This window comes from Oryx dammah, unplaced genomic scaffold, assembly GCF_014754425.2.
Source record: "Oryx dammah isolate SB20612 unplaced genomic scaffold, SCBI_Odam_1.1 HiC_scaffold_8, whole genome shotgun sequence".
NCBI classification, from domain to species: Eukaryota; Metazoa; Chordata; class Mammalia; order Artiodactyla; family Bovidae; genus Oryx; species Oryx dammah.
In genome coordinates this window covers 14,211,347-14,228,666 of record NW_024070192.1, presented here as the reverse complement: position 1 = coordinate 14,228,666, position 17,320 = coordinate 14,211,347, and the positions used below count along the sequence as shown (strand labels likewise).

Below are 17,320 nucleotides of genomic sequence, written 5' to 3'. Positions count from 1 at the left end.
ATTCCCCAAACCAAAGAGGTTTCCAATGAAAATGAAATAGTTATCCTATGAGTATTCAACCTGGAAAACAGAGTTACCATCAAAGGTAGGCAAAAAACTATATTCCCAAGAGGCCCATGCAGGTGCTACTATTCGGCTCAGACAGGAGGAAACCTTTATATAGCTCACTGGCTTTTATAGTCAGGAATATGGTTTACCATCAAACTTTCTCAAGAATCACTCTCATACACATTTTCTCCTGTGATGTGAGAAGTTGTATCACTGCGGAGAGCCACGTGGGCATGCAAGTTAAAGAAACAAAACAGACGAATGCGCACTACAGTCTAATTTCATGATCAGCAATCTTGAATGTGAGCTTCAGGAAACACTCTCCTCCATTGTATAAATACTTGAGACCTCCTATGAGGATAATTCATGCAGGTAATAAGTATCAGAATAAATGAGAAGCAAGGCCATTTCTAGGTAAGACTTAACGTCTCAGTGTGTTTTTATGGACACTTCTCCGGGACCTTGTTTAGTCCCCTCTAAAACCCAAACGTCAGCTCAATAAAAGAGATCGCATATCCTAAAGTACCCTGAAGAAAGTGCCCTGCCTCGCATTCCACAGATCTCTTTGGTACTTGAAAGAAGTGACACCCAAACGTGGCACAATGAGGGCCACAGGGCAGCAGTGATGTGACAGCAACGATACACCACAGACCACCATTAGGCCCAAGATCCAGGTCCAGGAAGGAGGAGGAAACTCACTGACTGAATAAAGCACCTTCTGGATTAAGAAGACAGGCTCGGGTGCCTAGAAACACCGATGTAGCTGCATTTTAGGTCCAGTAGCCTAGAGTCTCGGCTTGCGGATGTCTGGCTAAGACGCACACTGAAGGGGAATCACAATATTGCTTCCACTGCACTAGTTACTTCATCAGTCAAAAAGAAACAGCATCAGAAAAAACATCCCCTGCCCAGGCATTGTATAACATTTAAAAATGATGACTTACGAGTGAAAACACCTTCTGGGGGATGGGATGGCAAGGAAATTTTACATTATCATCTAATGTGATGTGCCAGGTCTCTTCACACATGTGAGTGTGTCAGCTGTCCCCATTTCACAGATCAGGAAACAGGGTCTCAAAGACTCTGAGGACACAGCTACCAAGGGACCGGAAAGCACTCAGGTTTGTCTGATTTTACAGCCACTACATTCCGCATGGAACATCACTGCAGCCTAGTTTAACTGTAAACTCTGCATTTAGAAATTCAAAATAATAATTCCTGGATTCTCTGCTGGTGCAGTGGATGAGTCCACCTGCCGATGCAGGTGTTCGATCCTGGTCTGAGAAGATCCCACGTGCCACAGAGCAGCTAAGCCCGTGTGCCACCACTACTGAGCCAGTGCTCCGCAACAAGAGAAGCCACTGCCACAAGAAGCTCGAGCACAGCAACGAAGACCCAGCACAGCCAAAAGTGAATTAAAGGAAAAAAAGCTTTTTTAAAAAATAACAATTCCCACTATGTTTGGGGATCAAAATTTTTACTGGTAGGTGATTCTGGGAATGAAATTCTGACCTTTTCCCTAAAGCGCTGTTACACTCAAGCATAACCTTTTGATAAGGGTCTGAACTCTTTTACCAAGAACTCTGGGAATTTTGAATTCTCAATACAAGTTGGAAATCTTTACATGAACTGAAACTATAGTCCCAGTTAAAGCCTACAGTTATTTTTGGTTCTTTAGCCAAAGTTAATCAATAACTGAAACACTAGAATCCAGTGACAGAACAGTAAACGAAAAGAGGTGGCAAAGAAAACCAGATACACAATGATGATATGAAATGATTGGTTTCCATGTCATACATTTTGGTCATTCTCTTTACACTCTTTTTTGTGAACGGATGCCAGGCACCAATTAACCAATCCAAGATGCAATGTTCAAGTTCAAAACCTGACTCCTATTGAGAATGGATTTTTTTCCTCAACCAGAAGGAAAACTTAACTTCCATGACTTTTGTGGAGTGTGTACAAAAAAAAAAAGAACTTGAATTTGAAAAAAAAAATGGCCTCCTACTTCTTCAGCTATTTCCAAATTCTTGTTACCTACCCCAAGAGCACAGAGTAGTATTTACCTAAAATGCATAACCTCCAAAGAGTTCAGGCTATGGCACTCAGGGACACACACGTCCATTCTTCACCTGAACACCTAGTACCTGATACACCATATTAAAGAGTACAAAGTGGGGGTCATTAAATAGAACCTGCTCCAGTGTGCCATGCCCACATCCTGAACAATACATTAAAAAAAAAAAAAAAAAAAAACCCACACCTAAATTAGGTTCTTCCAACCAGAAGGGGGGAAAAAAAAGCCGAGTTTGTCCACAAAATGTCCTCCCAGCCAAGGTGTCCGAGTCCACAGCCTGAGAGAAGGCCTGAAATCATTAAATAAATGTAAACCAGGATCTTCTCTACAGAGAAAACAAGAAAAAAAAAAAAAAAAGATGAAAAGACGTTTCGGACAGCCCCGCGGTGTTCTCCCACGAGGAGACAGTCTTTCGTTTAAAGTTTAGGAGCAGCCTCACCGCTGTCCCATATGGGGTTTTTAAAAACGAGTCCCATTCCCACCGCTTAACCTGCTTAAGGAAGTCTTGCTGCCCCCAAAGGAAGCCCGCTGCCTCCAATACCAAGAAACCTGCAAGGCAGGTAAGCAGAATCAAACTCCTGGGGAAAGAATGCTTAGCCACTTTCAGCGGCATTTGTTTCCCAAAGTTTTCGCATTTTGGAAAGTTCAAGCGAGGATTATAAACGCAAGACATCCCCTTCCCCTTGGTCACAGGGCCCTTCCTGCCCTCCCTCCGCGGCCACCGCCAGGCCAAGCCGGCTCCCACCTGTGGGAAGGGTCCGACAGGTGGGACGGCCTCCCAAGGGCCCCGGGCCTTCTGGACACCCTGAGGTGCCGCCAGGGCGACACAAAGTTGCGTCGGAGAGCCCGCGGCCCGGGAGGCGCTGCTCGTGACAGCCGCGCCGGCCAGCGAGGCCCATGGGTGGCGGACGCCTCGGCGGGGCCGGCCGTGGCCGCCACTCGGGCCGGTCAGGAGGCCGCCTCTCCACGCCCAGCGTCGCCTCCGCCCCGGCGGGAGCACGGAGCCTGGGGCCGCCGCCGCCGCCGCAAGCCGCCGCGTTCCCGGCTCGGACCCCAGCCCGTGCCGCGCTGTCCCCCACCCCAAGCTTCCCGGTCACTCACCCCGGGGCCGGGCAACAGCAACGCCAGCAGCAGCAGCAGCAATCGAACAAGCATGGCGAGGACTCGGCCTGGCTCCTGGCCGGCCGGCCGGCTCCAGGGGGGCGGTGCGGGCAGGCGGGCAGAGGACGGGGCGGGGGCGTCGCGACGACAGAGCGGCGGCGGCCGGGACTCAGGGGACGCAGCGCTGACTAGGCGGTGGCGGCACCCCCATTCCCGGCCCTATAAGTGCCGGGCGCCGGCGCTTCTTCCGGTCGGGGCGGGACAGGAGGCGTGGCCGACCTAGAGGCGGGCCTGGGATTGGGCGGGGCCCTGGTTCGGGGCGGGGATTGGGCTGGTCTGGGCGGGGTTGTCGCGGGAGGGGCGGGGTTATAGGCGGTGCCAAAGGCCTCCAGCTGGCCTTGGGTCCCTTGGCCGCGGCCGCGGGAGAAGAGGACCAGGCCTCTGCGTTGGGCATCTAGGGGAGCTGAGTGAAAGAGGCAAAGAACTTGTCTGAGGCAAGTGGAGGCCGGTAACCCGGCCACGTGGGCGCATTCCCTGCCCCAGGCGGTCCCACTGACCCCCGTCTAGGGACCCTCTGCGTCAGGCTAGATCAGGAAAGGCCAGGAGACAGGCGGTGCCTTGAGTCCAGAGCCCCGCCGTAGTGGGATCGTCGGTGATCTGAGCGAAGGCAGGCAGCTGGCAGGGGATTCCTGCAAACCTGGCGTTTCTGTTCTGCGCGTGGCTATCGCTGAGTTCGCATCCCTGGTGTCCTCCAGTTGCGCCTCAGTTAACCCAAAGGTCCCTTTCTTCCCTTTCTTTGCCCTCAGGAATTCCCCTTCAAATCATATCCAACAGCCACCAATTCCCTTTGGTATAACCATGGCCAAGTCATTGGCCAAAAATTACAAACAAACCATTTTTGGCTGCTGGTGTCATGCGTGTTTATGTGGCATTTGTAGATGTGACCTTGTGAAGCTTGACATGTGTCAAGCTTGGAGAAAGTGGGTTTGTTGAGGACTAGTACAAGGTCCATTTGAAGGCTATGGGCTCTTAACCTCATTTAAAGAGCCTGGAAGCTGTTTGGTCACTGGGTCCCATGCTGCCCTCCACTTACATAGGTGAAAACTAGGAGAGGACATTGTAACAAGAGAGAGGTTGGAAGCACATTTCTGTATTCTAGGAGAAGAAGAAAACAAGGATAGCAACTTCTCTAATTTTTCTTGACTTGTTCATATGACAGTCCAAGATTTTTCAGGGTTTAGGAGAAACAAGCAATGCTAGGGAAAACAAAGTAGTAGTTGGGATTGTGTTCAGTATCTTGTAATAACCTATAATGGAAAAGAATCTGAAGTACACACACACACATATGAATCACTTTGCTGTGCGCCTAAAACTAACACAACACTGTAAATCAACTGTACTTAAATTATTGTTGTTTAGTCACCCAGTCATGTCCAGCTCTTTGTGACCCACGGACTGCAGCCCACCAGGTTTCCTTGTCCTTCACTATCTCCCGGAGTGTACTTCAGTTAAAATAAAAAGAAGTAGTGGAGGACTGACCAGATGTCTGGTCTGGATATATGTGAGCCAGTCTTATCTCATTACAGCAGACAGAAAAGCTCATAGTGGGACTTCCTTGGTGGTACAGGGGCTAAGACCCCATGCTCCCAATGCATGGGGCTTGGGTTCGATCCTTGGTCAGGGAACCAGATCCCACGTTCTGCAACTAAGAATTTGCATGTAGCAACTAAAGATCCCACATGCTACAACAAAGATCGAAGATCAAAGATCTGCAACCAAGACCTGGCGCAGCCAAATAAATAAATTTTGGGGAAAAAAAAAAAAAAGGAAATGCTCTTAGTAAACTAAAATCCCATCAACAAAATTCACTAACAATATTCCCCATTCCTCTTCACTTTCTGCCATAAGGGCGTGCTGTGATTCATGGGGTCACAAAGAATCAGAAACGAATGGGCTACTGAACTGAACTGATTCCCCATCCCCAACCTGATATGCCTGGTCACAGTCGAGGGACTAAATTCTACTCATGCTGGAGAATCCAACACATCAGTTTAAGGGGAGGACCAATCTTGGTAACTAGACACATTTTAGTGTGTCTGTTACTAGACACACTAGAACACAGAGTAGACACATTTTTGAAAAGTGTTATCTGCATGTCAAAATGCAGATGGGGAGGTTTGGGATTGGGAAGAGATGTGCCGTTAACAGAAGCTCCATCATTCCCGGAGCCAGGGTGTCCAAGTGGCCAGGGAGGAGCCCACAGAAAGTGGGAGGAGCTCTAATGATTATCTGTCCAGCTTGCAAGAGGACCACAGGATGTGTAAGACCACACCTGGCTTCCCACCCTGGGCTTCCCGTTGTAAAACCACAGGGTTGAGTTAAAAGAGAAGCTTGACTGGATGATGCTGCTTTCACATCCCTTCTCTGGTGCTTTTTTCCTCTAAGAGTAAATCCAGGAGGGGAAATTTCTGTGCTGGAACTTTGGAAGCCCTTTGACAATTGAAAATCCTGTAAGCACAGCAGATAAAACACAAAGGGGAATGCTTACCTCAATCTGACTCATAAATCAATTTTAAAGATTTAATAAAGAAAAAAATCCATTCCAAGGAGACGGGTCCAGGTAGGTATATTTATCTTGTACTTGTTTGAACCAAATCTCCAGGCCATAATTGCACTGTTTTAGGTAATCCGAATTTCTTATGCATCAGTTTGATTTTTCTTATGCTTAATCAGTCCATCTGTCTTGTGCGGGTCTCCACTTGATTGGCAACTCATACTGATAAGTTCTGGTTTTATTTATGGCAGCATTGCCCACAGTCTTGTTCAACAGTCAAGTATTGTTTCAGAGAATTTTTTTGCTTGTGATAAAGCAAAAGCTGGCATCGCTGATAAATAGACAAAAATGGAAGTACTTCTATAGGGTGCCTTTGAAGTGGACCTGACTATAGAAAAGACCAGAAAATAGTCAGTAAATGACTTTTCTGGAAGTTGTATTAAATAGTATCCTCTACCCAAAGCAAAGGTCATGGTTTTAGGGTAATAATAAGCCCTCTTTTTCCACCAAGGTTAAAATATATGTTCAACATGTGATTTCCCTGGTGGTCCAGTGGTTAAAGAAGCCACCTTGCAGTACAGGGAACATGGGTTCAATCCCTGATCTGGGAACTAAGATCCCACATGTTGCAGAGCAAATAAGCCGGTGTGCCACAACTAGACAGTCCACATGCCACAAGGCTCATGATGCATTGAAGATCCTACATGCCACAGTGGAGGCCTTTTGCAGCCAAATAAATTAATAAATATATTTTCAACAAAAATCGGAGGAAGCAGGACCTGAATTTATCAGCAGGGGAGAGCTGGTGGTGGGAGAAACTGAGTTAAAATCTTCACTTCTCTCTAAATCAGTGGTTCCCAAACTTGGAGAGGTTTTCAAAAATAGATTTCCAACACCTTTTAATGCCTTCTTCCTCCCACTGATTCAGAATCTTCTGGGGTGGAGCCCTGTGGGGTGGAGAGTGTGTGTTTTCCAGTTTCTGCAGTTGAGAAGGGCAGCCAAGATCCTGGAATCCAGCTCACTCCTAATGTCCGGTGTTAATCCCTCCAGCCAGTAATTCCTTTTATTTATTTTAGCAAATTTCGCCCTCTAGTGGAAGAAATTACGACCCAGCCTGCAAAAGTTTGTGCCTGTCTCAATTCTATTTGAAATCCTCCAAAATTTCATTTAAACATGATTGTGAGGTTAGTTTGCAGACAGCTCTTTAGTGAGAGATTAGTTCCTTTTGAAGAAGACTTGAAAGGAAAATCTGGTAAAACCAGAAAGGGAGGTCATGGTTGAGAGCTCCAGTACCATATCAAAGGAACAGTGTCTTTATCAGAATAAACCCACTTTTTTTTTAAAATTATTTTCATGCTGCTACTGCTCCCAAACATACTTGCACTTACAGCAGATGTTGGGCGGGGGGCAGGGGTGGGTAGTTAAGAGATAAATAAAATGATGAAGCAAGACTCTCTGGTAGCAAGCTAAATGGGAAATTTTTTCAAAGCTGCTGTCACTGAGCAGTTTGGTAGTAAGGTAGATAGAACTTTGGTTCTTCCTGTTCTGGGATTTGAAATGATTGTGACACTCACTTTAAAAGAACTTCTCTTTACCACAGAGTCCAATCTACCATGCACTTTTCTTGTACCACAAAAATAATTCTTTCTTATCCACAGTCAATATTTGTTGGCTGTTGGCTATTATTTTAAAAAGTGCAAAAAACGCATGCATTATAGGACCAGCTCATGTTATCGGCAGTTCTACGAGGAAGTGTTTTTGGCCCCATTTTACAGATGATGCATTGGAATTTTAAAAGATTAACAGCCAGGTGGGTAACACACAGCTAGTAAGAGGCACAACTCAGATTTTTTTTTTTTTCTTGGCTGCACTGTAAAGCATGTGAGATCTTAGTTTCAAACCAAGGATCAAACCCAAGCTCCCTATATTGGAAGACGGATTCTTAGCCACTGGACCCCCAGGTAAGTCCCAGCACAACAACAACAAAAAAGAATATTATTTTTAAAAAAGGAAGAAAGAAAAGAACTCAACTATCAACATAACTTCGAAGAAACCATAGATGCTGCCGTGCTCCACCTTCACCGGCGTTATTCTTCCGTCCCCCAGTGTTGTGACAACGTCACCATTGTGTGGCCGATAAAGGTGGTTAAGCAGCAGCCCAGGCTGCCACGTCCCTGGAATACTATTAACAACCAGAAGTTTGTACAAATATGTGACGATAAAGGGCATTGCCTCCAACAGCATGTGAGTCTCTCAACTGGGGGTTGGTTGTGCAAAAGCACGACCCACAAAATTTACCGAGCAGCCACGTGGGAGAGAAGAGTGGACTTTCCTGTGGGGTTTCTGCCCCGGGAGGGAGCTCAGCCCAGTCCTGTCTGATTATTTGTTCACTTGCCTCTGAGAGGTTGCATTATATGAACCACCCATTTGTGCTGAGTCTATATGCCACCATGGTGAAGCATCCATAGTGGTACCAGGGTGGGAGTTCAGTCGCTCAGCTGTCTCCGACTCTTTGAGAGCACCCTGACTGCAGCACGCCAGGCCTCCCTGTCCTTCACCATCTCCTGGAGCTTGTTCAAACTCATGTCCACTGAGTCGAGGATGCCATCCAACCGTCTCACCCTCTGTCGTCCCCTTCTCCTCCCGCCTTTAATCTTTCCCAGCATCAGGGTCTTTCCCAATGAGTTGGCTCTTCGCATCAGATGGTCAAAGAGTATATTAATATTCTCAAAGGGCTGCTTCAGTGCCAACATGGAAACGGCCATCCTCTCATAGTGCCTCCAATACCTCCTAATCCCCTGGAGTCTGGCTGATTTTCACAGAACTCTCTGGAAAGTACTCTCAAGCAGCTCATAAACATTCTTCCTCCGGTATAATCCTAGCAGGCTTGCTTCATCTTTTTCACTCTGGCCCTCTCTTCTTTTTGTTTGTTTTTGGCTGGGCCATGAGGCTTGTAGGATCTTAGTTCCCCGACCAGGGATTGAACCAGGGGCCCTCAGCAGTAAGACTAACCACTAGGCCGCTACGGAATTCCCCCAGGTATGTTAACAGTCCTTTTTTCTTGAGCTTTTCCTCCTTGGAGAGTACTATTTTCTAGTTTTCCTGTTGTCTATCTACTCTTTTTCCTCCTTCCAGACTGTGTTTCTTAAGGCTCAAGATATAAACCTTACCTATTCTCTCTCTCTCTCCTTTCTTTATAAGAGAGCTCATTCACAGATAGAACCAAATTTTAGAGCAGAAAAACTTTAGCTATAATTTCATCCTCTTCATTTTGCAGGTGACGTCATCTTTGACCTTGCATGGTTACCACTCATTATTCATGCATTCTTTTAACAAATATCATCGGTGGCTCAGATAGTAAAGAATCTGCCTGCTATGCAGGAGACCACGGTTCAATCTCTGGATTGGAAAGATCCCCTGGGGAAGGAAATGGCAACTAACTCCAGTATTCTTGCCTGGGATATTCCATAGACAGAGGAGCTTGGTGGGCTACAGTCCATGGTGTCGCAAAAGAGTCAGGCACAACTTACTGACTATACCACACCAAAGGTGATAGGATGTGCACAGAGAGCATCAAAGTATAAGGCCAACTGTGAAAACTGCAAGAAGGCAGGAATAAACTTTAAAAGAGAACTATGGTGCTCATGGGAAATAGATGGGGAAACAGTGGAAGCAGTGTCAGACTTTATTTTGGGGGGCTCCAAAATCACTGCAGATGGTGATTGCAGCCATGAAATTAAAAGACGCTTACTCCTTAGAAGGAAAGTTATGAGCAACCTAGATAGCATATTGAAAAGCAGAGACATTACTTTGCCAACAAAGGTCCGTCTAGTCAAGGCTATGGTTTTCCGGTAGTCATGTATGGATGTGAGAGTTGGATTCTGAAGAAAGCTGAGTGTCAAAGAATTGATGCTTTTGAACTGTGGTGTTAGAGAAGACTCTTGGGAGTCCCTTGGACTGCAAGGAGATCCAACCAGTCCATTCTGAAGGAGATCAACCCTGGGTGTTCTTTGGAAGGACTGATGCTAAAGCTGAAACTCCAGTACTTTGGCCACCTCATTCGAAGAGTTGACTCATTGGAAAAGACTCTGATGCTGGGAGGGATTGGGGGCAGGAGGAGAAGAGGACGACAGAGGATGAGATGGCTGGATGGCATCACTGACTCAATGGATGTGAGTCTGAGTGAACTCCAGGAGATGGTGATGGACAGGGAGGCCTGGCGTGCTGCAATTCATGGGGTCACAAAGAGTCAGACATGACTGAGTGACTGAACTGAACTGAACTGATGGTGTTCATGAGAAAGATGGGTCTGGTGGAAGGAAAGGAATGGGATAGATAGAACAAGGAGGGTTTCATGGAAGAAGGGGTATCTGGGCTGGACCATTTGTCAGATTTGACAAGGGGAAGGATAGTCTGGGGGGAAAGAAGGATCTGAACAAAAGCCTGGGGAAAGGAAAAGCATATGTGGCTTCCTGGAAGCACCAGCTGACTTATTAGTGGGCTCGTGCTGACTTCTACCTGGAGGAACTATGGGAGGTAAGCAGGGCAGGCAGGATGGGCATTAGTCAGGCTGGGCTTTCTTACCAGGCAGCAGAGTGAGACACTTCAGGAAGAGAGTTAAAGCAAAAGACAGGCATTTGAGAGACATTAGAAGACAGTGAACAAGGGTTGTGTGTGTGTGTGTGTTACTTGCTCAGTTGTGTCCGACTCTGCAACCCCATGGACTGTAGCCCACCAGGCTTCTCTGTCCCTGGAATTCTCCAGGCAAGAAAACTGGAGCGGGTTGCTATTCCCTTCTCCCGGGGATCCTCCCAAATCAGGGATCGAACCCGAGTCTCCTGCATTGCAGGCAGATTCTTTACCATCTGACCCATCAAGTCCATAGCAAGGGTTATTTGGGTCTTTACTAGAACAAGAAATGGGGAGACCAGGGCTCACACAAGAGACTTCACCAAAGCAGGATGGAAAGCGTCTTACTGATGCAGTTACACAAACAAGAAGATTCAGAACAAGAAATTCAATAGCAATTATCAAACGTTTACCACGTTCAAGGGACTGTATTATCGAACTGAACTCAGGTCCACTCGCCCACCTCGAAGCAGAGCCAATTTACTGCCACTAGGTTGTGATGCAGGCAAATTACAACACTTATTTACAGCATGTCAAATAAGGCACTTCCCTGCTGACTCAGATGGTAAAGCGTCTGCCTGCACTGCAAGAGGCCTGAGTTCGATCCTTGGGTTGGAAAGATCCCCTGGAGGAGGAGATGGCAACTCACTCCAGTATTCTTGCCTGGAGAATCCTATGGACCCTGGTGGGCTACAGTCCATAGGGTTGTGAAGACTTGGACACGACTGAGCATCTAAGCACACACACACACAAGGAAAGTGAGAGAATGCAGGAACAAAGGACAACATCAAGAAAAAACAGTTCAGTGAGTAATAACCTAAAATGGAAAATAATTTCAAAAATAATATATGTGTGTTTGTACAACTGAATCATCTTGCTCTGCACCCGAAACATTGTAAGTCAACTATACTTATATATATATATATATATATATATCTGGGAGCCAGCACGGGATATATATATATATTTAATAGTTCAGCAGTAAAAGAGTCCAAGTTCCTCCTTAATGGATATACATAATAAACTGGTATGGTCTTGGAGGTGTTCTATAGGAACTAAGCCCCGTCCTAGGTGGAGGATGGCTAAGACCCCAGACTGGTCTGAACCTAAAGAATGATGTTGATATTTTTCTGACTTCTGTGACTTCAAGCAACTAAAGTTTGGACCCTGTCAAACACTGCCCCAATTCTGTGCTGAATTCTCCTTTACTCAGATCCCTTCATGAATACATACAGCCCCAGCCCGTTCATGAATATGAATATTCCCTTAGCTTAAAACTTCCCTAATTTTGCTGTTTGGGGAGACACTGCTTTGTGAAATATCCCTGGCATTCTCCTTCAGTTCAGATCAGTTCAGTTGCTCACTTGTGTCCGACTCTTTGAGACCCCATGAACTGCAGCACGCCAGGTTATCCGGTCTATCACCAATTCCCAGAGCTTAAACTCATGTCCATCAGAGTCGGTGATGTCATACAACCATCTCATCCTCTGTCATCCCCTTCTCCTGCCTTCAATCTTTCCCAGTGTGAGAGTCTTTTCCAATGAGTCAGTTCTTCGAATCAGTTGGCCAAAGTGTCGGAATCTCAGCTTCAGCATCAGTCCTTCCAATGAATATTCTGGACTGATTTCCTGCTTTGATCTTCTTGCAGTCCAAGGGACTCTCAAGAGTCTTCTCCAACACCACAGATCAAAAGCATCAATTCTTCGGTGCTCAGCTTTCTTTATAGTCCAACTCTCACATCTCACTGGAGAAGGGGATGGCAAACCACTTCAGTATTCTTGCCTTGAGTACCCCATGAACAGTATGAAAAGGCATTCTCCTTACTTCCTGCAAGTAATAAATCCTTCCTTCTCCCAATCTTTGGCTTGGCTATGTCTTTGGGCTTGAGGCAAAAGATAAAAGAGGCAAACTGTTTTCAGTTAACAAGGCTAGTTAACCCACAAAATTGCGAGCGATAATAAAAGGACTGTTGTGTAATACCATTAAATTTTGGAGTTGTTTGTTATGCAGTAAATAGTTGACCAAAACAGCTACCCATCTGACACCTTTATTTGACCCATGGGTATGCTTGTATCCGATCTGGCCCCAACTAGAGCCACGAAAAGGACTCATTTCCTTTCTACTGGCAAAGCCAAGAGTGTGAGGCCCAGGAGCTGCCTCCGTCTGTAATGAAAGCCATTTCAAAAGGAAAAAAAAAAAAAAAAAACTGACAAAGAGAAGCACAGATGTGGTAAAGGAGTCCTGGAAAAACTTAAGTTCTGCCTCTAGTTGCCTTGAGATCAGCCCGCACAGTTTGTCTTCCCCTGTTTAACTAAACTTTCCCCTATTTATGGGCTTTCCCAGGTGGCACCAGTGGTAAAGAACCCATCTGCCAATGCAGGAGACGTGAGATGCAGTTTCAATCCCTCGGCTGGGAAGATCCCTCGGAGTAGGAAATGGCAACCCACTCCAGTATTCTTGCCTGGGAAACCTCATGGATAGAGGAGCCTGGTAGGCTACAGTCCATGGGGTTACAAAGAGTCAGGCATGCTACCCTATTTAGACCAGCTAGTTTGAGTTGGGTTGCCATCACTTACAACCACTACACCCTGATTAAAATGCTAGCTCACCATTTCTAAGAGGACGAAATCAACAAGATACACGACACCATACCTGGCCCATCTGTTCAGTTCAGTCACTCAGTCGTGTTCAACCCTTTGTGACCCCATGGAAAGCAGCACGCCAGGCTTCCCTGTCCATCACCAATTCCCAGAGCTTACTCAAGCTCAATGCCATCGAGTTGGTAATGCCATCCAACCATCTCATCTTCTGTCATCCCTTTCTCCTTCCATCTTCAATCTTTCCCAGCATCTGGGTCTTTTCAAATGAGTCAGTTCTTTGCATCAGGTGGCCAAAGGATTGGAGTTTCAGCTTCATCAGTCCTTCCAATGAATATTCAGGACTGATGCCCTTTAGGATGGCCTGGTTGGATCTCCTTGCAGTCCAAGGGACTCTCAAGAGTCTTCTCCAACATCACACTTCAAAAGCATCAATTCTTTGGTGCTCAGCTTTCTTTATAGTTCAAGTCTCACATCCATACATGACTACTGGAAAAACCATAGCTTTGACTAGACAGACCTTTGTTGGCCAAGGAACATCTCTGCTTTTTAGTATGCTGTCTAGGTTGGTCATAGCTTTTCTTCCAAGAAGTAAGCATCTTTTAATTTCATGGCTGCAGTCACTATGTGCAGTGATTTTGGAGCCCAAAAATATAAAGTCTGCCACTGTTTCCACTCTTTCTCCATCGATTTGCCAGGAAGTGATGGGACTGGATCTTAGTTTTCTGCATGTTGAGTTGTAAGCCAACTTTTTCACTCTCCTCTTTCACTTTCATCAAGAGGCTCTTTAGTTCTTTGCTTTCTGCCATAAGGGTGGTGTCATCTGCATATCCGAGGTTATTGATATTTCTCTCAGCAATCTTGATTCCAGCTTGTGCTTCATCCAGCCCAGCATTTCTCATGATGTACTCTGCATATAAGTTAAATAAGCAAGGTGACAATATACAGCCTTGACGTACTCCTTTTCCGATTTGGAACCAGTCTGTTGTCCCATGTCCAGTTCTAACTGTTGCTTCTTGACCTGCATACAGATTTCTCAGGAGGCAGGTCAGGTGGTCTGATATTCCCATCTCTTGAAAATTTGTCCAGAGTTTATTGTGATCCACACGGTCAAAGGCTTTAGTATAGTCAATAAAGCAGATGTTTTTCTGGAACTCTCTTGCTTTTTCTATGATCCAGCAAATGTTGGCAGTTTGATCTCTGATTCCTCTGCCTTTTCTAAATCCAGCTTGAACATCTGGAAGTTCAGTGTTAACTTACTGTTGAAGCCTGACTTGGAGAATTTTGAGCATTACTTTGCTAGCGTGTGAGATAAGTGCAATTGTGTGGTAGTTTGAACATTCTTTGGCATTGCCTTTCTTTGGGATTGGAATGAAAACTGACCTTTTCCAGTCCTGTGGCCACTGCTGAGTTTTCCAAATTTGCTGGCATATTGAGTGTAGCACTTTAAAGCATCATCTTTTAGGATTTGAAATAGCTCAACTGGAATTCCATCACCTCCACTAGCTTTGTTTGTAGTGATGCTTCCTAAGGCCCACTTGACTTCACATTCCAGGATGTCTGGCTCTAGGTGAGTGATCACACCATCGTAGTTATCTGGGTCATGAAGATCTTTTCTGTATAGTTCTTCTGTGTATTCTTGCCACCTCTTCTTAATATCTTCTGCTTCTGTTAGGTCCATACCATCTCTGTCCTTTATTGAGCCCATCTTTGCATGAAATGTTCCCTTGCTATCTCTAATTTTCTTGAAGAGATCTGTAGATTGTATTGTTTTCCTCTATTTCTTTGCACTGATCACTGAGGAAGGCTATCTTATCTCTCCTTGCTGCTCTTTGGAACTCTGCATTCAAATGGGTATATCTTTCCTTTTCTTCTCTGCCTTTAGCTTCTCTTCTTTTTTCAGCTATTTGCAAGGCCTCCTCAGACAACCATTTTGCCTTTTTACATTTCTTTTTCTTGCGAATGGTCTTGATCCCTGCCTCCTGTACAATGTCATGAACCTCCATCCATAGTTCTTCAGGCAATCTGTCTATCAGATCTAATCCCTTGAATCTATTTGTCACTTTCACTGTGTAATCATAAGGGATTTGATTTAGGTTGTATCTGCATGGTCTAGAAACACCTATTTCTGTTTTATTGACTATGCCAAAGCTTTTGACTGTGTAGATCACAATAAACTCTGGAAAATTCTGAAAGAGATGGGAATACCAGACCACCTGACCTGCCTCTTGAGACATCTGTACGCAGGTCAGGAAGCAACAGTTAGAACTGGACATGGAATAACAGACTGGTTCCAAATCGGAAAAGGAGTACGTCAAGGCTGTATATTGTCACCCTGCTTATTTAACTTCTATGCAGAGTACTTCATGAGAAATGCTGGGCTGGGTGAAGCACAAGCTGGAATCAAGATTGCTGAGAGAAATATCAATAACCTCGGATATGCAGATGACACCACCCTTATGGCAGAAAATGAAGAGGAACTAAAGAGCTTCTTGATGAAAGTGAAAGAGGAGAGTGAAAAAATTGGCTTAAAGCTCAACATTCAGAAAACGAAGATCATGGCATCCAGCCCCATCACTTCATGGCAAATAGATGGAGAAAGAGTGGAAACAGTGGCAGACTTTATATTTTTGAGCTCCAAAATCACTGCACATAGTGACTGCAGCCATGAAATTAAAAGACGCTTACTCCTTGGAAGAAAAGTTATGACCAACCTAGACAGCATACTAAAAAGCAGAGACATTACTTTGCCAACAAGTCTGTCTAGTTAAGGCCGTGGTTTTTCCAGTGGTCATGTATGGATGAAGAACTGGACTATAAAGAAAGCTGATGCTTTGGAACTTTGGTGTTGGAGAAAACTCTTGAGAGTCCCTTGGACTGCAAGGAGATCCAACCAGTCCATTCTAAAGGAGATCAGTCCTGAATATTCATTGGAAGGACTGATGCTGAAGTTGAAACTCCAATCCTTTGGCCAGCTGATGCGAAGAACTGACTCATTTGAAAAGACTCTGATGCTGCGAAAGATTGAAGGCCTGAGGAGAAGGGGATGACAGAGGCTGAGATGGTTGGATGGCATCACCGACTCAATGGATATGAGTTTGAGTAAATTCCGAGAGTTGGTGATGGACAGGGAGGCCTGGCATGCTGCAGTCCATGGGGTCACAAAGAGTTGGAGATGACTGAGCAACTGAACTGAACTGAACTGCATGGTATAGTGATTTTCGCTACTTTCTTCAACTTAAGTCTGAATTTGGCAGTAAGGAGTTCATGATCTGAGCCAAAGTCAGCTCCCAGTCTTGTTTTCTCTGACTCTATAGAGCTTCTCCATCTTTTGCTGCAAAGAATATAATCAATCTGATTTCAGTATTGACCATCTGGTTATATCCATGTGTAGAGTCTTCTCTTGTGTTGTTGGAAGAGGGTGTTTGCTATGACCAGTGTGTTCTCTTGGCAAAACTCTGTTAGCCTTTGCCCTACTTCATTCTGTACTCCAAGGCCAAATTTGCCTGTTACTCCAGGTATCTCTTGACTTCCTACTTTTGCATTCCAGTTCCCTATAACGAAAAGGACCTCTTTTTCGGGTATTAGTTCTAGCAGGTCTTATAGGTCTTCATAGAACCATTTAACTTCATGGGCCTTTATCTGGCCCATGACTGACATTAAAGATATCATTTTTACACTTACCATATTGGAAAACATATTAGAGCTTCCCTGGTGACTCAAACAGTAAAAAATTTGCCGGTAATGCAGGAGACCCAGGTTCTATCCCTAGGTCAGGAAGATCCCCTGGAGAAGAGAATGGCAATCCAGTCCAGTATTCTTGCCTGGGAAATCCCATGGTCAGAGGAGCCTGGCAGGCTGCATGTCAGTATCCATACATGATAGTGAAAATATCTCCATTTCAAGAATCCGTGGAATATTTATAAAAATAGATCATGTTTTAGGTCACAAAGAAAACTAATTAATTTCCCAATGTAGAAACTGTACTACAGAGTAATAAATGTTGAAATTAAAAACAAAAGTTTATTAAACCGCAATGAAAATAATCATTGTAAAGAAAAAAAATGTTGCCTGCCATTGCAGTTCTACAAGGATCAAGCCATTAGCTGCTGCCGTTGCCCACCACTGACAGGGGACCTGAGGGGAATCAGGAGTGAGAAAAACAGGAAGCATTCTTAGCTTTGGATACTGGCCCCTAGATAGTTAAGATACACATCTGAGGAAAAATGTCTACGACCCCCAGATTCTTGCCTTTTCCCATATATAGAAAAGCACTAAAATCATTAACTTGAGATGGCTGTTCTTTGTGAAAGG

The 17,320-nt window shown here is 45.1% G+C and overlaps 1 protein-coding gene across 1 annotated transcript in view; it reads right to left on the bottom strand.

The window, feature by feature from the left end:
• ERN1 (endoplasmic reticulum to nucleus signaling 1) overlaps positions 1-3,439 on the bottom strand; it is an 82,945-nt gene extending 79,506 nt beyond the window's left edge. The window contains exon 1 of the mRNA XM_040244974.1: positions 3,227-3,439. Coding sequence (XP_040100908.1) covers positions 3,227-3,280 — 54 coding nt within the window. The 5' untranslated portion in view covers positions 3,281-3,439. The remainder of the gene's footprint in view (positions 1-3,226) is intronic.
• Positions 3,440-17,320: the final 13,881 nt, after the last annotated feature.